General features: G+C 52.2%; 1 protein-coding gene across 2 annotated transcripts in view; it reads left to right on the forward strand.

Moving 5' to 3' along the window:
- Positions 1-24589, forward strand: part of DOCK1 (dedicator of cytokinesis 1) — a 437923-nt gene that overhangs the window by 31386 nt on the left and 381948 nt on the right. For both annotated transcript variants that reach the window (XM_066240428.1, XM_066240429.1), the window contains exons 2-6: positions 5908-5991; positions 11640-11680; positions 15275-15330; positions 18807-18903; positions 21743-21891. In XM_066240428.1, the coding sequence (XP_066096525.1) occupies positions 5908-5991; positions 11640-11680; positions 15275-15330; positions 18807-18903; positions 21743-21891 (427 nt within the window). The remainder of the gene's footprint in view (positions 1-5907; positions 5992-11639; positions 11681-15274; positions 15331-18806; positions 18904-21742; positions 21892-24589) is intronic.

Raw genomic sequence — 24589 nt, forward strand, 5'->3', positions numbered from 1 at the left:
ATCATTTGATTATTCTTTCTTTCTTAATTTTTATCCTTTACTCTTTGAGTATGGTGAGTCACATTTCTTGGTTTTCGGATGTGAAACCAACCTTGCATTTCTGGAATTACCCCAGCTTGGGTTCTTCAGTGTAAGTAATGATACCTCCATTAGCTCCATGCTTTAGACATTGTGGACCTCAGGGACGTGAGGACCTGTTTGTGTGCCAGGAACTCCAAGTCGGATGTTCTGTTGTTTGCCATCAGGAGGTCCGTCTGAGCCCCAGAGATGGCTGACTCTGGCTGAGGGTTGAGGAGGAGACTGTGCAGGGCTTTGTCACTGTGGCCTTTGATCCTGGTGGTCCTGCTGGCTTCTGGCTCTGTACAGGGTCCCTGTCCCCCGCGCCACTGGCTGCTCACACATGCACAGCTGCTGGAAACCCTGATGAGGGAGATGGGAAAAATTCTAAAATTCTGTATACTCCTCAGAGAACTATTGTGAGGGTTAAACTAGCCTGGGCATGAGAAGCACTGATCTCAATGCCTAGCCTAGAGAATAGACACAGTGAGTGTCAGCTAGTATCGCAGCAGTGGACCATCGTCACCGTTATCATCATCATCACCTTCATCATCTCATCACCCTCATCATATCATCACCCTCATCATATCATCACCATCTTCACCATCATCACCACCATCATCATCACCCTCATCACATCATCACACCCTCAGCACCATCCTCACCATCATCATCACCGTCATCATCACCTTCATCATCTCATCACCCTCATCATATCATCATCACCATCTTCACCATCATCACCACCATCATCATCACCCTCAGCACCATCCTCACCATCATTATCACCGTCATCATCATCATTGTCATCATTGCCATCCTCATCATCACCATCATCACACCCTCAGCACCATCATCACACCCTCAGCACCATCATCACCATCTTCACCATCATCACCACCATCATCACACCCTCAGCACCATCATCACACCCTCAGCACCATCATCACACCCTCAGCACCATCATCACCATCTTCACCATCATCACACCCTCAGCACCATCATCACACCCTCAGCACCATCCTCACCATCATCCTCACCGTCATCATCACCTTCATCATCTCATCACCCTCATCATATCATCATCACCATCTTCACCATCATCACCACCATCATCATCACCCTCAGCACCATCCTCACCATCATTATCATCATTGTCATCACTGTCATCCTCATCATCACTGTTATCATCCACATCATCACCATCATCATTGTCATCATCATCGTCATCACTGTTATCATTTGCAACATCACCATCACCATCTTCACCATCATCATCCTCATCATCATCGTCATTATCATTGTCACCATCATTATCTCCATCATCATCTGCATCATAACCATCACCATCATCATCACTAGCCTCATTACCACCCTCATCATCATCACCATCCTCATCATCATCACCCTCATCATACTTATCATTGCATCATTTGTGGAATCCCAACACTATACCATCCGCCGCAGGCAGCTTCATGCATAGGCGGGTCACCCTGGGTACATGGGTGCAATCCCTTCAGATTTGTGAGCTGTGGTTCTTCCCTTTCATCCCTAGGCTGTGTTTCTAGGGTGATCAGAGTGAGCGGAGGTGATGACTTCCCCGCCTCACATCTCTGATGCTTATAAGCTCTACGGGCGCACACCAAGAGCGTTAATTTGGGGCCAAGGGGATCCAGGGGCTTCCACTCCCTGGGCTGCTGCTGTCTCTTCCAGCAATACAACAAAAAGAAAGCAGCATCCTGGGAAAGAACCCTCACGATGGTTCATCTCCACATCCTTTCTTCCCATTTCGCTTTTCCCACGAGCAGTAGGTCAGGCTTCTGCACTGGACTCTGCCATCCAGGACGGGGAAATTCACACGCCCGTGCACCTATTCCCAGCGCTGCCGCTCTGGCCAGGCTATGCAAAGGGCACATGGATTTGGGGAGCAGGAATATACTTGACATAACAGCCCACCAGACAGCGGGGGGGAGGTGGATGTCACACTCTCTGAAGATGCGGGTGGACACGCGGTGGCCGTGTCCATTTGTGGTATTTTTCTCAGGTCTTAACTGATTGGGAAAAATAAAGAAGACAGATTGGGCGACGAGCAGAGCCATCTTTGGGCTCCTGGCAAGTAGAGACAGCTGAGAGCCAGGTGCCACCTACCTTCCTCACCCTTCTTGAAGGAGAAGACGCTCCTGCGCTGGCTCATCCCGGCTCTCTCCCCCCGGAACGGGGCGGCTTTGAAAGGTCAAGTCATCAGCATAAGGAGTAGCCTTCCACCCTGAATACTTGTGGGCTTATTTCAGGAAAGTTGACCACCTTGTCCTCCTTTCCGATCACCCACGAATCGGGGAACCCCAGTCACAGACTTGTCAGATTTAGATGCCGGTGGTGGGGACCCCGCTCCAGCCACCTTAAGCAGTAGTACCACTTTTACATTGCGTGTCCTATTGTCGCTCTAACAAGACCCCACAACTCCGGGGGCTTCAAACCACGCAAACTTTGGCAAACTTTGAGTTCTGGAGGGCAGAAGTCCTGAACTCCGGGTTCGGCAGGGTAGGGCCTGTTCCTTCCGGAGGCTCCGGGGGAGAACCCGGGTCCTTGCCATTTCCAGCCTCCTGAGGTGCCCACGTCCCTTGGCTTGCGGACCCACCTTCTGCCCTCTTTGATGTTGGCTGCGTTGTCATCACATCTCCTTCTCTGACTCTGACCCGCCTGTCTCCCTCTCGTGTGGACCCTTGTGATTACATTGTGCCCGCATGGATACTCCAAGATTAGCGTCCACGTCTCAAGACCCTTGACCTAGTCACACCTGCCATGTCAGGTTCCATCCTTACGGCTTCTGGGATGCGGACGTGGATGACCTTGGGGGCCTCCGTTCTACCTGCCACATCTTCCCCCTCCATCCTACCCCTTTGTCTAGTAAGCTTAAAAAGTTGAGCCTTTTATTTTGGCGTTAACATCAGACCATTCAGACCATGAGTCTAAGCAGAACAGGCAGCTGGAGCTAGACAGCCGGTGTGGGGGTCCTAAGCTCTGCTGTCATTTCAGTCTCACGCATTATTCCCCAGGACCCCCATTTTTTCTTTCACCCATAACATTGGGTGTTTCAGGCTCATTCCACAGTTAAACTTGAAGTTCCTGTATTCATGTGTGAGTTTTTTCTTAATGTTTTGTCTGCCTAATTCCGAGATGGCAGGGTAGGTGCTGAAAGGTTTCTACATGTGTGCTTTACGGAGTCACAGGGGCCTGGGTGTACTTACAGTGGACCTGTGCGTTTTATTTTATTTTCATTATCCTTGACGTGTTTATTTTTTCCCCACATCTGTAACAGACTGAGCATGCTTGCAGGGACGCAGCTGAGCTCGGAGTGCAGGCCTGGCTCCTGGAGGCCTGGGGACATGGGCACGCTGACCTGCGGAAGGCCCGCGTGTGCTCTGAGCTTCCTGGGCCCGATGCTGGTATTTCTTGTTAACGGTTCACTGTGAGAAGCTAAACATACTTCAGTAACTACTAATCACCCTTTGTGTCAGTTGAGAACATTGCATTTTAATGAGTTTTTGGTGAAAATAGCAGGAAAATACCAGCAAAAAATGAAATTTTCTGCATCTAGGTGGCTTTTGATGTAGCAGGCTCTCTGCAAGCATGTGACGGCGTGCCCGCTCTGCTTCTGCACGGGGATTCTGGTGGCCCTGGAGGTCTGTGAAGACAAAACCCTCCCAGCCACATGAAGAGCCTTTACTGTGTGCGGAGTGTTCATGTAGGACCCTCATTATGTCACATCGCCAGTGGCATTATTGTAAGACACCAGACATGTATAATCCCGTGAGGCGTGGGTCTCAATGTCCCTGTTTCGCAGACGGGGGGAGCTGGCGATGGACAGGGTGGGTCATCTGCTGGAGGTCCTGGGTCTCAGGGGGCAGAGGGGTTTCTCTGCGTGTTGTCTGGCTCTGGAGTCTGCGGATGTGGGGACCCGGGAGGCTGTGTGGGCCTGAAAGTCCGGGCTGCCGTCACGGTCAGGGGGGTGGTCAGTTATGGAGCGGACGGCAGGGATTATGGGTGCCGTGGCGCCGGGGATGTTGGGAGAAGGGGGCTGGGAGAGCAGACATCCTTGGCCCTGGCTTTCCGGGAGGGGTGGCAAAGGCGGGGTAGACCCAGCTGGCGAGGGGAGGATACGTTGGTGTGCACAGGTGTGGGACGGTTTGATTTCTTCCCTTCGGGGACCAGGAGTTTGTGGATGGTCAGGTGCTGGAGGGCCCTCCATGCCATCAGGGGAGTTTGCACATGATGCGACCCAGGAGGATTTTAGAGAAGGACACAGTGGAGGTGCCCCTTAAGGACAGTTGATCTGGCAGGGTGTGCCAGATGGATGGACAGGAAGTTTTCTTAAAATTGACTTGAGAGAGAGAGAGAAACAGGGAGGAGAGAGATGAGAAGCATCAATTTGTAGTTCCTTCACTTGAGTTGTCCATTGACTGGCTTGGGGGGCTCCAGCCAAGCCAGTGACCCCTTGCTTAAGCCAGCGACCTTGGGCTCAAGCTGGCAACCTTGGTGTTTCGGACCTGGGACCTCAGTGTCCCAGGTCGGACACTCTATCCACTGTGTCACCTCTGGTCAGGCGGATGGGTGAGAAACTGATCAGGCATTTGGGGATGCGTTTTACATGGAGTATGACATCTTTTTAGGCAGAACCCATTGGGAAGGAGGAACATCATTGTATCTCTGTATTTTATTTTTTTTAATTGAGTGTGGGCTATGTGAATAATTTTTGGGTCTCAGACACTTTCTGACATCTTTTTCACGGTGACAGTTCTTGTATCCAGTATTTGAGCCTAAGTGTGGTCTGAATTTAATGCTGTCACTTTTTTAGGGGTTCACCAGGAGGAGTAGGAACCAGTACATGCCAGGATAAGGATTGGGGGGTTTCAGAGATTTGTCGAGGATTGCCAGTTTTAAGGATGTCCTCATCATGCTGGATGTATTTTTGCCTACTTGATTATACCCTAGCTTTGGGGCTTAATATCCACATAAGTTATATGATTTTTTTTAAAAAAACAAACAAAACCAATTTGGTTTCCTGAAAATTTTCTGTCCATATGTAATTGATTCATGGTTAGGAAGAGGTAGGTCATTGAATGAAAAAGAAAAATCTATGAATGGAAATGCAAGGTAGTATGTGAAGTGATAATTAAAATGTTGTTAGCAGGACCCTCAGTTTTCTTTTTATTATAAATGTTCAGCCATAAAAGGAACAAAGTCTGGTTATGAGGTACAATGCTCCCGTGTACTTTGAAAGCGTTATGCTGAGTGAAGGAAGCCAGATGCAGAAGGATTATGTTGTGTGGTCCCATGTGTATGAGGAGCTGGAGGCGGCTCATCTACAGAGACAATGTTGGCTTGGGTCACGGGGGGGGGTGGTGGTGGTGGTGGTAGTGGGGGGACTGGGGGCGGGACCCATGGGGGCAATTGCTTAATGGGTTTATGGGGCTTCTGTTTGGAGCAGTGAAGAACTTTTGGGACTTGAGTGGTGATGGTAACACAACCTTTGACTGTAACTCATGCTCTGGAATCCTGAACTTAAAAAGGGTTTTAAAAGACAAGTTTTACATCATCTATATTTTACCACAATTAAATAATAAAAAGTCATTTGCGGTTGTTGGGTATCCTGAGCAGCCATCAATTCCTTCCATGTAAACGATGACCCTTTCAATTTGTCTCTTGAAAGAAAGGGCTACTTTTGTGGATGTCATAGAGAAGGGTCCGGGCAAAGGCTGAATGTATTTTAATATGAAATACAAGCAGCGAGAGCCAGCGTCCGTCTCCCTGCCTCTACTGACGTCTTCTTCCCTCTTCCCTTCTTCACAGCTTTCTATAACTATGACGCCCGGGGTGTGGACGAACTCTCCTTGCAGATAGGAGACACTGTGCACATCTTGGAGACATACGAAGGTGCGTATACATTCTGGTGTCCTCTCTCTTGTTTTGGGCAGTGAGCACACGTCAGTGCCCAGTGGGCAAAGCACCTCCTGGTTAAGAAAGCACGTGGACTTGTGTGCCTTTCTCATGTGATCGGCTTTCCTGCATGGTGGGCGCCCTTTCATGTAAGGTCAGGAGCGAGGCGATTGCTATTTTTTTTTTTTTTTTTTTTTTTTTTTTTTTTTTTTTTTTTTTTGCATTTTTCTGAAGCTGGAAACAGGGAGAGACAGTCAGACAGACTCCCGCATGCGCCCGACCGGGATCCACCCGGCACGCCCACCAGGGGCGACGCTCTGCCCACCAGGGGGCGATGCTCTGCCCATCCTGGGCGTCGCCATGTTGCGACCCTCCTGGGCGTCGCCATGTTGCGACCAGAGCCACTCTAGCGCCTGGGGCAGAGGCCACAGAGCCATGCCCAGCGCCCGGGCCATCTTTGCTCCAATGGAGCCTTGGCTGCGGGAGGGGAAGAGAGAGACAGAGAGGAAGGCGCGGCGGAGGGGTGGAGAAGCAAATGGGCGCTTCTCCTGTGTGCCCTGGCCGGGAATCGAACCCGGGTCCTCCGCACGCTAGGCCGACGCTCTACCGCTGAGCCAACCGGCCAGGGCGCGATTGCTATTTTAACGAGGCTTCTCAAGGTGAAATTAAGACTAAAAATTACTTTTTTTTTTAATTCTAAAATCTTCTGTTGAAAAAGCTGTTTTTATTAAAAACAAAACAAAACATTGTTTCCTTTTTTGAAAGTGGATGTAAATCCCTACTCTTAATAACTGACTACTTGAAATAAATGTAGCAATACATGTAAGATAGTATCCAAGTCATTGTTTTGAGGGTTGTGTGAAGGGCATGGTGCTCCTGCTCAGGTTGGTTCATAATGTCCTCAGAGGAATCAAAATCGCCATTTCTGATTTCCTTTTCTTTTTAAAATCTGTGACCCCATTTTCCCAGGAGTGAGCAGAGATTGTCACAGCTCTGTGGGATGTGGTTCAGGGAAGCAGTTGTTAGAATTATCCAATAAATGTGAGTCAGTGACTGGTTTTCAGACGTCCTTGGTTTTGTAGACGGTCGTGTTTGTGTCGAGTCTTTTGCAGATTACTTGAGCCGGCCACCTTTTATTTTGTCCTGGGGTTGTTGGTGCACAGAGGAGAAGCAATGGTGGAGCTTGATTTTTTTTTTTTTTTTCATTTTTCTGATCTGGAAGTTTTGTCCCATTGAGTTGGTGGCTGTATTTCCTGCTTGTAGAGGCGACTCCCCATTATAGTTTGGGAATAAACAGAAGCAATTAAAATCGATCATCTCAACAGCAAAATTGCTTTTAGGCTGGGTTTTAGCCAAGTCCTTCCCAGCAGGAGGTGGGGGTGGGGGGAGAGGCGCGGCAAGCACCCCCTCCTAATCCACAGACTGAACTGCAGAGTACGTCTGAGAAATCCACTTTGCACGCCATGGGGGGGGGGAGCGGTGCACAGCGTGTATGCATGAGGCGAGCTTGAGCTCACTCTGGGGTCCTTGGAGACTTCCTGTGACAGGCACAGGCCTGGCCACATACCCACAGGCCTGGTCACATACCCACATTCTTGTTCCTCACTTCCCCATGTGACACACGCCGATTTAGAATTCTATTCCATTTGCACCCTTTAATCCTACAAAAGCCCTCTGGGGGATGGGGAATAAAAGGCTTTAGCAGCTTCCTCCTGGAAGCAGATCAGATGTGAACACTGTAGACACAGAGCCTGTCCTTACAGGGGTGAGGAGTGGTGGGGTGCCCTGTGCCTGCTTCCTGTCTGTCTCACCAGCGGATGCTTGGGCCCCCTTATCTGCTGTCGGGAGACATTGACAGCGGCTGAGAGGAAACAGAGGGAAATGGAGAGGTTAGGGATCAAACCTCTTGTCGCAAACACTTTTCTGATCTGAAGGGAAAAATCCTTCTGTCTCTTTTATTTTGCCCCCTACCCCTGCCCCTGGGGTCAGCTGCAGCTAGAATCCTGGTTAATATAAACAGGGGCAGTGACATTGTTCCTGAGCAGATAGTGATTTCCTGTGTGGCCTGGGGGATGTTGGGGCTGCAACTGCTTGTCCTTTGCTTCGTAAGAAGAATGTCCTCGCTAAAGCAGTGGCATCCTTAGGTGAGTCAGTGATCCCTGTTATGCATTTAATTAATTAAAAAAAAAAAAGGTCTTGTCCAGTTGGCTCAGTGGTAGGGCATTGGCCCAGTGGCTCAGTGGTAGGGCATTGCCCCAGTGGCTCAGTGGTAGAGCATTGGCCCAGTGGCTCAGTGGTAGAGCATTGGCCCAGTGGCGCAGTGGTAGGGCATTGGCCCAGTGGCTCAGTGGTAGAGCATTGGCCCAGTGGCGCAGTGGTAGGGCATTGGCCCAGTGGCTCAGTGGTAGGGCATTGGCACAGTGGCTCAGTGGTAGAGCATTGGCCCAGTGGCGCAGTGGTAGGGCATTGGCCCAGTGGCTCAGTGGTAGAGCATTGGCACAGTGGCTCAGTGGTAGAGCATTGGCCCAGTGGCGCAGTGGTAGGGCATTGGCCCAGTGGCTCAATGGTAGGGCATTGGCCCAGTGGCGCAGTGGTAGAGCATTGGCCCAGTGGCGCAGTGGTAGAGCATTGGCCCAGTGTATGAACATCTTGGGTTTGATTCCTATCAGGGCACAAAGAAACATCCATCTGCTTCTCCTCCTCTCCCTCTCTTTCTTCTCTTCCCACAGCCATGGCTTCGTTGCAGCAGGTTGGCCCCGGGCGATGAGGATAGCTCCATGGCCTCACCTCAGGCACTAAAATAGCTCAGTTGCCAAGCAACGGAGCAACAGCCCCAAATAGGCAGAGCATCACCCGAGAGGGGGCTTGCCAGGTGGATCCTGGTCGGATGCATGCAGGAGTCTGTCTCTCTGCCTGCCTGCTTCTCACTTAAGAAAAAAAAAAAAAAAAAAAAAATCCACCACAACTGGATAGCAGACGTTTGAATTTTGGGCCAGCATCCTGAGAAAGAACCCTTCGATGACTGTTTATTTGCTGAGCTAGTCAATCTTCCAAATTTTGTTTAACATACTCTACTCTTTGTAAAGATTCTTTAAGGTAGAACGAATCCCCCTTATCTGGAAACTGTCTTTCTGGCTGAGTCAGAACCCAGTCAGAGAAATGCATCTTGGGGAACAGTTTGGACTTTGGAAGACAGGGTGGTTTTACTGCCCTAGCTATCAATGGAATAATTGTCTTTCTCCTCTTCCCTCTTATTCTATTGAAATTTCATGGGTTGTCGAATTTGGTATTTTCTTCTTCTTTCCTCTTACCCCCCCCCCCCCCACTTTTCCTCCTTGAAAATTTATTTTCGTTTGTCAAATTTGATTTTCTTTTTCTGTGTGATCCTTCTCAGGATATTACTGAGAGTACCCTAGGGAATATAAAATTCCTAGAGGCTCTTGCTCTTTATATTAAGTTTCCAAAAACAAATTTGCCCTCAAGGACTGGTTAAATTCTCTGTCTCGGGCTCCTAAAGGCTTGGGGTATAGAACAAGGAAAAGGAAGTTTATGGGTCACCGGAAGGGCGGAAGGGGCTGTGAGGGGTCATTGAGGGCATACCCCTGCCTTTATGCAGTGTCCAGGGTCAAGCTGTCAGGAGAAGTGACCCAAGATCACGGATGTTTATTAAGTGACTGTCTCATGGCCGTGGGCAGGCCAGACCTGCGTCCTGCTCATTGCCATCAGGATTTCTGAGATCCCATGCACCATGCACGGATGGGGGCGTCGTGGGGTGTGGGCATTATAGATACTGGGTAAGTAGGGCAGGCTGCCCCCACACTAATTGCCACAGTCTACACTGCTGCCCACAGTACCCAGGGGTGGCCCATATCCTGCCGGGTCACAGCCTCAATGACTCTGATTGTGCAGCAATATTGTGCTTTGCATGTTGGTTTCTCTGCTCGTTAGTGAGTTGGAGCATCTCTTCATTCAAGTATGAGTCCTTTGGGTTTCTTCTTGCTTACATTTTCCTGGGTTTCTGTTTTGTTCTTGTCCCTTTGCAGTATTTCCTTACATATTCTAGGGCACAAGTTCCTTGTCAGGTTCAGAAAAAAAAGGGCATATCAATCCTGGACATACAGAAGAGACACAAACATGGGAGGGCAGGTAGCCCTTCCTATTGGGTCAGTGGAAGCCTGAATCCCGGACCGCAGTGACCTCCTACTGCGTCACTGTCTATGAACAGCATCCGAGATGTCACCAGCTCTGGACTGCCGTGGAAACCATGGCTCTTGGGAGGTAATCCTCCAATTGTGCCTCTGAACACCAGACATGTATCTCTGGTGACCTGCACCACTCCCTCTGTTCAGTCCCCTTGTCAGGAAGGTGGCATGGATTCAGCTGGTGTTCTCGAGGTCTTAGCGAGTCCTTTGCGAGGCACCCAGGCGTCTGCTCATCCTGTCTGAACACTCAGAAAGTATCGATGTAATCATCCCTGAGGACTATGCTCCCCCATGACCCTGTCACTTGCTGGCTTCCCTGCCTCTGGCGGTGACAGTTATTTTAAAGAGGGGTCCTGCCCTGGCTCCAGCATTTGCCTGTGTTCCATCATTTCTGAGCTGATTCAAACGCCCCTGGTTTCTGGGATTGAGTGTTTGATGCTGTATAAAAACCCCGGTAGTTGGTTCCTCTGTGGGAAGTGACTCCACCTGTACTTTCCACGTGCTCACGGTGACACTTAGGCTTGGTCCTTTTGCTTATGTGGACAGAGTTGGAATGGGAGCTTTTGATGCACTTTCTCCGAGGGAGGTAGCCTCAAGTGACCTCAGAGTGTTTAGGATAAGGAAACATTCCCAGACGTCATGCTGTGGTTGAGCTGTTAGGAGGCCGGTGACTGGCTGTGGACCCATGGATGTTAGCAGGGACAATTTCTGTTCTCCACCTGAGTTGGTGGGTGGGTTCCTAGGGTGTGTTCAGGTCTGGTCCCTCATCGAAGGGGCTCTTCCATTTAGTGTGGAAGTCATGTGAACAGCTGTTGTCTGTTGGTCTTCTGCTCCCACATGGAGGGACTGGGAACTTGAGTCTGGGCCAGACCCTGAGGGGGTTGGTGGGCCTGTGTTCCTGGCCCGCTGCGCCCTGTCTGGGGCCTCTGCCACAGAAGCACTTTGTGTGGCTGTGGCTGCTCCAGGGCAGAGCTCAGGAGGAAGTTAGCTCTCAATAGGATTTCTGTTATGGGGAAGCTCTTAATGATCTGAGGGTGCTGGTATTTGCACTTGGCGGTGACCCCAATCCAAGTCAGACAGAGAGAGAGTTAGGAGAGTGCCTTCTTAAGGGGCCTACTTAGGGGTGAGTGGGCAAAAGGATATTCCTCTTCTCAGAACTGTGCTTCTTAACTTCATAGTGACCCTTCAGGGCCGTGTGTGGCAGATGGAAGTGAAGGAGCCAGTGTCTGTCTGTTCAGGACACTAGACTAGCCAGGCCTCAAGGCCAGTATTGAGACTGCAAAACCCCATCATGGGTCTCCAAAGCTTTAGGACTGTTGAGTTCTGGTGACTTAACTGACTTCCCAATGTCTGCAAAACAATAGGTTTTTACATCACAGGAAGGCATTATTAGGACCCTAGGCTGTCTCCTTGTACTAACTGTCTCCTCTTTTGTTTGTTTAGGGTGGTACAGAGGTTACACCTTAAGAAAAAAGTCAAAGAAGGTAAGTTGCTCCTTTTGTTAAAGCCAGTGCCTGTGCCTCCATAAATCACCCTGTGAGAGGAAATCGATTCTGTCTCATTTGTGTCTGCGCATTTTCCTTATCTCCTTTTCTGAACTTAAACTATGCATGGGTCAAAGTATGGGCTGCCCTGAATTGTTCTTTCCTGTCTACGGCCATACCATCCTGAATGCACCCGATCTTGTCTGAATTGTTCTTTTCTGAACAACATGTGCACACAGACACTGCATTGCTGGGCTGTGATACACTGTTGCCCTGGTCTGTGAGTGCATTTGCTGGGCCGTGATACACTGTTGCCCTGGTCCATGAGTGCATTGCTGGGCCCTGATACACTGTTGCCCTGGTCCGTGAGTGCATTGCTGGGCCGTGATACACTGTTGCCCTGGTCCGTGAGTGCATTGCTTTGCCGTGATACACCTGCCCTGGTCCGTGAGTGCGTTGCTGGGCCGTGATGCACTGTTGCCCTGGTCCGTGAGTGCATTGCTCTGGTCTGTGAGTGCGTTGCTGGGCCGTGATACACTGTTGCCTTGGTCCATGAGTGTGTTGCTGGGCTGTGATACACTTGCCCTGGTCCGTGAGTGCGTTGCTGGGCCATGATACACTTGCCCTGGTCCGTGAGTGCGTTGCTGGGCCGTGATACACTGTTGCCTGGTCTATGACTGCCTTGCTGGGCTGTGATACACTGTTGACATGGTCCGTGAGTGCATTGCTGGGCCCTGATACACTGTTGCCCTGGTCCGTGAGTGCATTGCTCTGGTCCGTGAGTGCGTTGCTGGGCCGTGATACACTGTTGCCTTGGTCCATGAGTGAGTTGCCGGGCTGTGATACACTTGCCCTGGTCCGTGAGTGCATTGCTGGGCCGTGATACACTGTTGCCCTGGTCCGTGAGTGCATTGCTGGGCCGTGATACACTGTTGCCCTGGTCCGTGAGTGCATTGCTGGGCCGTGATACACTGTTGCCCTGGTCCGTGAGTGCATTGCTGGGCCGTGATACACTGTTGCCCTGGTCCGTGAGTGCATTGCTGGGCCGTGATACACTGTTGCCCTGGTCCGTGAGTGCATTGCTCTGGTCCGTGAGGTGTGTTGCCGGGCTGTGATATACTTGCCCTGGTCCGTGAGTGCATTGCTGGGCCGTGATACACTGTTGCCCTGGTCCGTGAGTGCATTGCTGGGCCATGATACACTGTTGCCCTGGTCGGTGAGTGCATTGCTGGGCCGTGATACACTGTTGCCCTGGTCTGTGAGTGCGTTGCTGGGCTGTGATACACTGTTGCCCTGGTCCGTGAGTGCGTTGCTGGGCCATGATACACTTGCCCTGGTCCGTGAGTGCATTGCTGGGCTGTGATACACTGTTGCCCTGGTCTGTGAGTGCGTTGCTGGGCTGTGATACACTGTTGCCCTGGTCCGTGAGTGCGTTGCTGGGCCATGATACACTTGCCCTGGTCCGTGAGTGCATTGCTGGGCTGTGATACACTGTTGCCCTGGTCCGTGAGTGCATTGCTGGGCTGTGATACACTGTTGCCCTGGTCTGTGAGTGCGTTGCTGGGCCATGATACACTTGCCCTGGTCTGTGAGTGCATTGCTGGGCCCTGATACACTGTTGCCCTGGTTTGTGAGTGAGTGCATTTCTGGGCTGTGATACATTGTTGTATTGTGGTCATGGAAGCTGGGCTCTGCCCCTTCTCCTGGTAGACTTGTGCATCCTTTCTGAGCACAGGATGTGCAATAGAATAACCTGGGTCTAATGGCGTCAGCAAATAAAAAACAAAACCAGGAAGCTGGTCAGGATCTTTTCCTGACAGCATCCTTGATGGTGAAGCGAGAGATGTGAGGAGCTCACGCTCACTTTTTTCCCCCGCCACCTGTGACCCCTCCCATACTGCATCTGTGGGCTGGCTGGAGAAAGGCCCTCTGCTCTCTGGGCGGGCCGTTTGCCTGCGTGGTGTTTGAACTTGAGAAGCAAGGCATGCAATTACACCTCGATGACTGTGGCGGACACTTCCGGGCACAGTTCTGCTGTGACGTGTCCCATTTTAGCTCCACAGACTGATTGATGGCTCTTCTTTCTCATTTTATGGTTTAGAAGTAATGACCTGGCCAAGATGTGGTCAGGCTGTCCACGGTAACTTATATATACTTGACTATCTAATTATGCTCGACCAGCGGTTCATTTTTCTTCTGTTTCTTAGCGTTGCCTCTTATTATCTCTTCCTTGGGCTGAGCTCCTCTTGTGGTCCTGAGCCTGTAACTTACACTTCTGAAGTTAGTGGCTCAAGCAAGGACTTCTCACTCACCCTGCCAGGCGCAAACTGGGCCACAGGGCTCTCCCTACCCGATGGCCTAGATCCTTGAGGTTTGAACAAGGTTAGATTCAAACCGGCTGGTGGTGGAATAGATTTCTTTCAGGAGACGTTGTGTTTCACACTGATGGCCTCTTCTATGATTACGAGTATCTTCCTGCAGATGCAACCCTGAGTTTGATCTGAGGACTTTACTAATTAAAGAGATTAGGGTCGTGGACCACCATGGACTGTTGTGTTTGTTGCTGAACCTCTGTCTTTCTGTCCCACTCCTTCCCTCTCTGTGATAATTCTTCTTTACAGGAAGGACGGCCACTTCCCTGGTCAGCAGGAGGATCAGGACTCGTGATGCCTGGGTCCTTCCCAAGCATGATGAGTGGTGGGCTTCTGCATGGCCTGTGCCAATCCCTCGGGGCCAGGTGCCAGGGGAACCTAGTCGAACGCGCCTGTTCCCGCCGTAGGTGTGTGTAAGCCACCGGTGCTCCTGGATGGATTATGGATGCGCGCCCTGATTCTCATGCAGGAAGCCGTACCTGGCTTGCATGCGGACTGCCCAAGAGCCCAGCCCTTCCCTTTCAGGGGCTCGCCCCTGCTTCCCTCCAGGAAGGGAGGTCTGCGGCTTGCTAGGGAAGCAGGACCAGCCCTTGGTGGACTGTGCCTGGCCCTGAACGTCTGCCCAAGGAGCTGTCACCCTGGCTCTGTTCCCGTGTGCTGGACGTGGCAATGCAGAGCTCTGTAAACCAGGGTGCACCCTTGGAGTCATGAGGATGGGGCGAGCTTGGCTAATTTCTGTCTCTCACCACCCGGCCCCTCTGTTTGGAGACTCTTGAGAAAGTCTGTGTGGGTCGGGTCAGTAGTCAGTGCGTACGGAGCGATCAGTGGTGTCAACTAACTTTTGGTGGTGATTTTGGCCCTTTGAGGTCAGGAACTGTCATAGAACATCTTCGGAAATTGTGTCAGCGTATCAGGTGGCTGCGGATCTGCCTGAGGCTGGGTCAACAGTGAAAATGGGCTCTTTTTTCTCTGCAAACAAGTTACTTCTGTATTTGTGTTTGTTTCTGGTTTATTTTTTCTAAGACTTCAGCAGCCTCTTTGGAACCCAGTTGCCACCTTTTAGGCTTTGTTTTTTCTTGCTCTGCTGCGTGTGAGACTTAGCATTAGACTTGCTGAATTAATAGAGATCCACTGATCCCCACCTTCTTGGAGACAAGGTGTTTGATTGGCAATCAGTATTCATATTGATGATAAAAACTGTCTTTTTTTCTTCTCCCCCCAGGGTATATTTCCCGCTTCATATATTCATCTTAAAGACGCCATCGTTGAAGGAAAAGGGTGAGTGTGGTCTGGGTGTTGAAATGGCGAGCGCAATGGTTGGCCTTCCTGGCGCTCCAGGGGCAGGGTGATGGTGGGAGGCTGGACAGCGGGTGTGATTGGCCGAGGTGGGGCAGGAGTTTGGGGAGAGAAAGGGGGTTGTAGGGTTGCATGAAACCTGGCTTTGAGCCTTTGAAGAGTCTAACGTCAGCTCCTTCACTGCAGTCATTGTCCTGGAACCCGATGTCGACTTTGGGAAGGATCCTAGAGTCCTGGGCCTCCTCAGTGAGCTACCCAACAAGGCAGAGGCTGCACATGCCTCTCCCCCCCAGCCCTGCACCCAAACCCCCAGCTCAGAATCCACCTCTGGCAGACCTTGCTGGCTTTGGTACAAGCGGAGTTTAGGGTACACAAATTGGGACATGCATGATGTACAATTTGTCCAACTGTGATGTATGTTTCTTAGAGGTTGTAAAAGTAATGCACACGGTCATTAGAAAGGACATTCACAGAGCAGGAACCCCTTGTGCAGGAATGGCACACGCATGGCCAGGTGTGAGTTGGGAAGAAGGCGCTTCACAATATTTCCCTGTTTGTCTCTGCTGCGTATTCACACGCAGTTACATATTGTGTGTCAGTTCTAAAAGCACCGACCCTGGGAAGGACCAGCTCGGCTCCTGTGGTTTGTAATGCGGAGAACATGTTTTGTATGCCTAATTCTAAAGGGAAGCTATAGAAGGAAGACGTGGGAACTTTTCCCCTGTTGTGGGACTGACTGAATAAAGGGGACTTTACTCCCTGTCTATTTCACGTCCATCCTGGTCAGCGATAGTGTAGAAGTCAGACTGGGGATGATTCACTTCTCTAAGACAGCACTTTGATGAATACAAACGAATCTACAGAAACTATGATTATGAAGCCTTAATTAGTAAAGCGAACAAGAGGTTATTTTAGTTTTCAGAAAATAGAGTCCCACCCTGCCCGTGAGAGAGACAGGCACCGATAGAGACACTTTTGTTCCGGGTCCCGGTCCCCATTCCAGTCCGGGTCCGGGGAGAAGGTGCCCCAGGGTGAGCGTTGAATGGAGCACGGGGGAAATAAGCAGTGTGGGAGCGGTTTCCTCTCCCAGGCTTTGGGGCTCCCTGTCGTCGTGCCCTGTGCTGTCTGATGGGCCTGCCTACCCTCTGCTGCTCCCTCTGGACCTCCGTGCCTTTCTCCTCCCTCCGGGCCAAGAACCTCCTGTCTTCTGACCACACGGTGATCTCCTCCCTCCTCCATTCCTCCGTCTGCCTTCCCTCTCTACTCCTGCTCCTCCCCCCTCCCCGTGCGGGCCACACTTGCGTCCTCCGCCCCTGCCTGCCTCCTTGCTACTCAGAGTCACCGTCCTGTGTCTCTCGCAAGTGGCCCCTCTCTCGTGTGGTTCCTCTTTGCCCTGGACACCGGCCTTCCCTCACTCTCGGACATCCCGCATCACGGTTAAGCAACTGTGGTCACCCATTCTGTCCCCTCTTCCCCACAACCAAGATAGTCCCCACTTGTCCCCTCCCCCGTCCTGTCACGTCACCGGTGTGCCCCGGTTTCCAGACGGGAAGTGTCCCCTCAGTCGTCCTCTCCTGTGGCTTCCCTGCATTGCCGCTCACGTTGGCTTCACGTCACTTACAAGCTCCTTGTCCGCGTGACCTTTTCTTTCCCCGTTTCTGTGGCCGCCCTATGCTGTCCCTGCCCCTGCCACTCCAGGGTTCTCCTTGTTCTTTGTTGCCCCCCCGCCTTTGAGATGGCCTCTGTTGTTCTTGAAACCACAGTGGTTCCCTGTCTGTGGTTGACACTCAGATCGGACCTCCAGCCCTGACTTGTCCCGGGCGGTCTGGCTCCATCACACAGAACCAGTCACTAATAAGAATCACCACCGCTGCCCAGGCGTTCTGTCCCACTCACTCATTGCATTCCTCCTGCACCCTGCGGAGTGCTCGTCCCCTCACTCTCGTCATGGCCCGGTGTGGCGGGCTCTGCTGCGTGTGTGCACTGCTGGCCCTCCACAGGTGAGCAGGCGGTTACAAAGATAACACAACACCGCCATATTACGTGTGTTAGAGCCAGTGGACACAGTAGTTCATGAGACAGGCCAGACTTATCAAAAGGGAGAGGGTAAGACAAATGCTGAACAGAGAACGGAAAAGAGCATGCAGAAGGAGGCCCTCTCCGTGCGGTTTGAGCGGGGTCTGATTGAGCTCCAAGCCTCTGGGTGCCCTTGGGAGAGCCCGCTGGACTCAGCATGAAACTCAGGATCAGGAAGATGAAAGCCACCCAGGTGCTGACAGATGTCCTCAGTTCCCCCGGGGGCCCCGTGAGTGGCCCTGAAGAGGGTACCGTAGCACGTTTTCATTAGCATCCCTCCTGGGGAACCTGGACTGAGACTTGGCAGGGCTGTTTTCGCAGTCACGTCCCGTAACGGGCACCGATGGTGTCCCATCAAAGGGTAATTCCTAAAGGCCATATTTGTGGGGGGTGGTCTCATACGCATGCCTCCCTCGGACATCTGGTCCCTGCTGCTCCCGTGGAGCCCATGACGGGACTCCGTTGCTTCTTCTTCTGGGAGCCTCCCCCCATCAGAAAGTCAGGCTGAAGCCCACCTGTGAGCCGAACTCAGGGTTCTGCCCTCGGGGAAGGACTCTGTGCAGAACAAGATGTCCAGGTGGATCTGTATGATCCGTGCTGTTGGAGTCTCATCTGTTCGGGACATTGTGTCTGGTTAGGACTTCTCGGGCCAAGCGGGCTCACCCCACAGGCCACAGACTCAGCCTCTGCTGCAGTCCTCAGTACTGTGACTTTGTGGCACTATGCCCAACCCAGAACACGTGACCAGAACACAATGGTTGATTTCATAAAAACACTGCCCCCGTAGATAGCGAGTAAGGAATACATCAAGGGCTCACCTGTTGGGCTAGAGAAGAAAGGGAAAGAGGGTGATCAGAATTTGTGGATCAGATCGAGTATCTATGGACATCTGAAAGCATGAAGTTCGCTCCCAGTTGGTCACGGATGACGGCCGGGTATTATCCTATAATAATGAGCTTCATGCGTGGTGGAAATGTGGAAGTCATCGGAACCCCATCCTGCGTTTTGGTGCCACACAGAGTGGCTGTAATTTATGGCACGTGTAAGGCAGACGGGTGCCGCCCAGTGTGAAGGCACTTTCCACTTTCCAAGACCTTGATGTTCTGAAGACTTTACATGGAGCGTGTTCTTTGACTTCCTCGTCTCGGCCTGATGTTGGGGGGTGGACAGCTGACATGTAGGGTGACGGATGAACATTCTCAGGCTTTGTCCAAACATCACCTGCCGCTCTTGGAGACATATGCATCCGTAGGTGTGGCTACTGTCTCGTTGGTATGTTTTCTGTCCATGTGCCTGATGGCGTAGGTGTGGGATAGCCAGGGTGTGGCCAGCAGGGATGAGTGACCCGTGGGCTTCAGCGGCCCTTCCCTCCTCTCTTCCAGGCAACATGAAACGGTCATTCCGGGCGACCTCCCGCTCATCCAGGAAGTCACCACGACGCTCCGGGAGTGGTCCACCATCTGGAGGCAGCTCTACGTGGTGAGAGGATGGGCGGGCTGGTGACTCAAAGCTCAGTGATGGTTCTGGATCTTTCCTGTCCCAGTGGGTGCTTTTCTTTCTCTGGGGACCTCAAAAGCAGACCTCCAGGACCGAGTGATAACCCAGAAAGAACATGGCTGTTTTATGTCAAGCTGAGTAGTACAGCTCCATAGTATTCTGCTCAGCCTCGGGGGTCATGTGCCCTTTGACCTGCTCTATGTTAGGGTGCAGCTGTCCTTATGACAGTCAAGTGGCTGGAAGGGACAGGGTCATGGGTCTTACCTTTTTTGTGTTGGGAAGGGAATGGGGTTGCTTTGCTTTCGAAGACAGCATTAGGCATTTAGGAGTTGATGTACCCTCAAAGTTTATATTTTGATCCTTAAAAACAAAAGTCTGATTTTAAACTGTAGTAGGTCCTTATTTATAGATTCAGAATGTAGGTGATGATTACCCTTGATTTATGCATCTATCTATCTATCTATCTATCTATCATCTATATATATTTGTTTATTTCATTTTATTTTTGCTATTGTCTGCCTGTAGCTCATACCTCTTATCATTTGAGAACTACCTGCTATTTTAGATTTAAGCGTGTTTGTCCCAGAGGTGGGGGGATCATTTGTATCCTGGCTTCGTGGACAGGTGTCCAGTTCTACTGGTTCTGGGAGAAGTCTGATTCGTGCAGAGAGGTTGGGGCTGTGACCTCTTCCATTTCACATGCCCTCAGGGCCTTTCCTTGCACGTAGATTCATATTTGCAGACTTCCTTCGGGTGAAGCCTGTGTTGCCCTTGGAATTGTTGATTTCTTTTTATATGCTCCTGTCACCAGTGCCAACGCCTGGGCCGTGCAAGGACATGAGTGGGCCAGTCTCTTGGACACACGGAAAACTTCTCAAATCCCGCAGCTGCTTTCTGGGTCAGCTTGCTGTTTCTGATTATGTGGTGGTTTCCTTTAAATGCACATTAATAAGCGGTTGCAGTAATTGCTCATCAAACGTTCTAAATAAAAAAAAGAAATCTAGGAGCGTCAAGTCAGCCATGACTGCTTTGTGGAAAGCTGAGCAATTTGTAGTCGGTGTTTTCTGTTCAACTTTAGCCAGTTTTTAAACGAAAATGTGGCAGTGAAACAAGGAGGAGTTGGTGTTGATTAATGTGCTAGTAGACACAGTTTTCACTGTATAGCCCCTGGAGTAGGCATTCCTAATGACCCCCTTTGTCTCCGTTTGTAAAATTTACATGCGCCTTGTATGGGCGTGTATTGTTGGATTTGTGCAAAGCCAAAGAAGAATGCATATAATGTTTCTATTGTGGTTCTTGTTATTTTTGTTGTTGTTGTAGATAAGTTAGCAAAAGATTAAGGATTTAGTTAATTAATTGATTTTTAGCAAGTGAGAGAGAGAGAGAGAGAGAGGCAGACAGACAGGAAGGGAGAGAGATGAGAAGCATCAATTCATAGTGTGGCGCCTTAGTTGTTCTTTGATTGCTTCCTCATGTGTGCCTTGATGGGGGGGGGCTCTAACACACCAAGTGCCCCCTTGCTCAAGCCAGCGACCTTGGGCTTCAAGCCAGGGACCTTGGGCTTCAAGCCAGGGACCTTGTGCTCAAGCCAGTGACTCTGTTATCATGTTTATGATCCCATGTTCAAGCCAGATGAGCCTTTGTGCAAGCCAGTGACCTTGGGGCCTTGAACTTGGGTCCTCAGTGTCCTAGGTTGGTGCTCCATCTGTGCTGCACCATGGCCTGGTCAGGCTGTTTATTGATGTTTTTTGAGAGTAAGGATTTTAGATATTGGGTAAGGCTTTAGAAAAGTGGAAAAGGAGAACTAATCACAGGGAAAGAATTTTTCAATAAACCATTAATGTGGACCACTTAGTTCCCATTTAATATATTACAATTAGGATAATATTGTAAAGAAGGATTTGTGGGATGTAAAATAATCCACGAAGACATTATGTGGTGAATGGGTAGTGGGGAGTCCCCGAAGTTCCTAGAAAGAAGGTCAGATGCCAGAAATAGTGAGGTGAGAGGTTCGGTAATGTAGAAGAGACATTATTTTAACAAGCAATGACTGAATTTTAATTTAAAATTTTTTTTTAATTTTTATTTTTATTGATTTGAGACACAGAGAGAGAGAGAGAGAGAGAGAGAGAGAGGGAAACATCAATCCTCATTTATTGTTCCACTTATTTATGCGTTCATTGGTTGCTTCCTGCATGTGCCCTGACCGGTAATCGAACCCTCAACCTTGGTGTCTCAGGAGGACATGTTAAGCACTGTGACTTTTGCATCTTGTTTACATTTTGCTTTTGGCATGAATGCACCCAGAGCTTGCCAATTCTGATTTGGCTTCTTGCAGAAGCCTCTCTGTGTGTGTTGAGTGACCCACAGTGCCCCCCACCCGGGGAGGGGCACCATGTCCTCCAAAGCGCAGGGGACAGTGAGGTCTAGTGACTGAGCTTCTCCCCATGCACAGAGATTCTGAAGACCGGGCAGGCAGGATCTTTAGGCTCCGACTGCAGCAGTGTCTGTGGTTGTCCATTCGGTGGTCAGTCCCTCAAGTGGGCTGGCTCCGGGGCTCGCTGTCCAGGCGCTGCTCAGGGCACCCTCTTCATGTCAGCGGTGCGGGGTCTGGAAATGCTGGGCAGAGCGGATCGGGCGTTGCTTTGCGCAGAACACATTCCAGTCCTAGGCTGCGAACATTTTTTAATTTGATGTAAATTGCCTTCTGTCCTGCAAAGCATACACTGCGTGTATCTTTGGAAAGGAGTAAAACAAAAATACACGATGCTGTTTGATAACCCAAAGAGGTAACACGGGCTTCTCTGTCCCCTCCACGCAGCAAGATAACAGGGAGATGTTCCGGAGCGTGCGGCACATGATCTACGACCTGATTGAGTGGCGTTCGCAGATTCTCTCTGGAACGCTGCCCCAGGATGAGCTCAAAGAGCTGAAGAAGAAGGTCACGGCCAAGATCGATTACGGAAACAGGTTTGTTTACTGGGAGGATGATTTCAGGCTTACGTTATCCTGTAGAATAATGCCGGCGTGAGCCTAGAGGGGACTGAACAGCTGTGTTCCATCCGAAGGCCAACCCTCTCACATCACAGAAGTGGCGTAGTGTTCATTTTTTAAAAGAGGATGAGGTATTTTTCTATTGTATCCCTCAAAATGAGGCTTTTTCTGAGTCCTAGCAGGAACCTGTTCTTCTCTTAAAGAAGCCAGGTTAGGACAGCCTGTTCTTTTTATTCACAATCACCCCCCCCCCACACCCCCAACAAGGAACTTCCACTTCTGTACACAGTATTTTGACTTCATGTCCAGATGCGGGGGCCACTCTGTACAGGAACAAGCACCTGCTTTCTTTCTGTGAGGTCGAGGTTCTCAGAATTAAGAATTGAACGGGACACCCCCCCAAAAAATTAAACTTGTCACTGGTGTAAGGATGCCGGGTTTGAGGAACAGTAATAGAACAGCTAAATCTAAGTCTCAGATAAGCAACGGAGAATTCTTTCTGTGTTAGTGTCTCGAGCACAGTTTCCTATCCACTCATCCACGGCGGGTCTCCACCCAGCTGTGCCCACATGCCTGCAGCCCTGGTGTTCTCACACCCACGCGGAGCTCCATGTGCTCACGTGCCTGCAGCCCTGCTGTGCTCACACCCACGCGGAGCTCCATGTGCTCACGTGCCTGCAGCCCTGCTGTGCTCACCCCCGTGCGGGGCTCCGTGTGCTCACGTGCCTGCAGCCCTGGTGTTCTCACACCCACGCGGGGCTCCGTGTGCTCACGTGCCTGCAGCCCTGGTGTTCTCACACCCACGCGGAGCTCCGTGTGCTCACGTGCCTGCAGCCCTGGTGTTCTCACACCCACGTGGAGCTCCGTGTGCTCACGTGCCTGCAGCCCTGGTGTTCTCACACCCACGCGGAGCTCCATGTGCTCACGTGCCTGCAGCCCTGGTGTGCTCACCCCCGTGCGGGGCTCCGTGTGCTCGCGTGCCTGCAGCCCTGGTGTGCTCACCCCCACGCGGAGCTCCATGTGCTCACGTGCCTGCAGCCCTGCTGTGCTCACCCCCGTGCGGGGCTCCGTGTGCTCACGTGCCTGCAGCCCTGGTGTTCTCACACCCACGCGGGGCTCCGTGTGCTCATGTGCCTGCAGCCCTGCTGTGCTCACCCCCGTGCGGGGCTCCGTGTGCTCGCGTGCCTGCAGCCCTGGTGTTCTCACACCCACGCGGGGCTCCGTGTGCTCACGTGCCTGCAGCCCTGCTGTGCTCACCCCCGCGTGGAGCTCCGTGTGCTCGCGTGCCTGCAGCCCTGCTGTGCTCATCCCCGTGCGGGGCTCCGTGTGCTCGCGTGCCTGCAGCCCTGCTGTGCTCACCCCCGTGCGGGGCTCCGTGTGCTCGCGTGCCTGCAGCCCTGCTGTGCTCACCCCCGTGCGGGGCTCCGTGTGCTCGCGTGCCTGCAGCCCTGGTGTGCTCACCCCCGTGCGGGGCTCCGTGTGCTCGCGTGCCTGCAGCCCTGGTGTGCTCACCCCCGTGCGGGGCTCCGTGTGCTCGCGTGCCTGCAGCCCTGGTGTGCTCACCCCCGTGCGGGGCTCCGTGTGCTCGCGTGCCTGCAGCCCTGGTGTGCTCACCCCCGTGCGGAGCTCCGTGTGCTCGCGTGCCTGCAGCCCTGGTGTGCTCACCCCCGTGCGGAGCTCCGTGTGCTCGCGTGCCTGCAGCCCTGGTGTGCTCACCCCCGCGTGGAGCTCTGTGTGCTCGCGTGCCTGCAGCCCTGGTGTGCTCACCCCCGTGCGGGGCTCCGTGTGCTCGCGTGCCTGCAGCCCTGCTGTGCTCACCCCCGCGTGGAGCTCCGTGTGCTCGCGTGCCTGCAGCCCTGCTGTGCTCACCCCCGTGCGGGGCTCCGTGTGCTCGCGTGCCTGCAGCCCTGGTGTGCTCACCCCCGTGCGGGGCTCCGTGTGCTCGCGTGCCTGCAGCCCTGGTTTGCTCACCCCCGTGCGGGGCTCCGTGTGCTCGCGTGCCTGCAGCCCTGGTGTGCTCACCCCGGCTCCGTGTGCTCGCGTGCCTGCAGCCCTGGTGTGCTCACCCCCGCGTGGAGCTCCGTGTGCTCGCGTGCCTGCAGCCCTGGTGTGCTCACCCCCGTGCGGAGCTCCGTGTGCTCGCGTGCCTGCAGCCCTGGTGTGCTCACCCCCGTGCGGAGCTCCGTGTGCTCGCGTGCCTGCAGCCCTGGTGTGCTCACCCCCGCGTGGGGCTCCGTGTGCTCGCGTGCCTGCAGCCCTGCTGTGCTCACCCCCGCGTGGAGCTCTGTGTGCTCGCGTGCCTGCAGCCCTGCTGTGCTCACCCCCGTGCGGAGCTCCGTGTGCTCGCGTGCCTGCAGCCCTGCTGTGCTCACCCCCGTGCGGAGCTCCGTGTGCTCGCGTGCCTGCAGCCCTGGTGTGCTCACCCCCGTGCGGGGCTCCGTGTGCTCGCGTGCCTGCAGCCCTGCTGTGCTCACCCCCGTGCGGAGCTCCGTGTTCTAGCCTTAACCCATGCTTCTGATTCTGATTCTGATCCGAAACGGGAACGGGCTGCTCCAGCCTAGTTCCGCCGTGTCTGGAACCAGAGTGAGGCGGTAACCTTCCCTCTGGATAACAATTGGGTTGTTCAGAGCTGCAGGAAGCCTTCCCTCCTAGGGATCTGGTCACGTGGTTCTCA

The sequence above is a fragment of the Saccopteryx bilineata genome, chromosome 7, assembly GCF_036850765.1.
Source record: "Saccopteryx bilineata isolate mSacBil1 chromosome 7, mSacBil1_pri_phased_curated, whole genome shotgun sequence".
Taxonomy (NCBI): Eukaryota; Metazoa; Chordata; class Mammalia; order Chiroptera; family Emballonuridae; genus Saccopteryx; species Saccopteryx bilineata.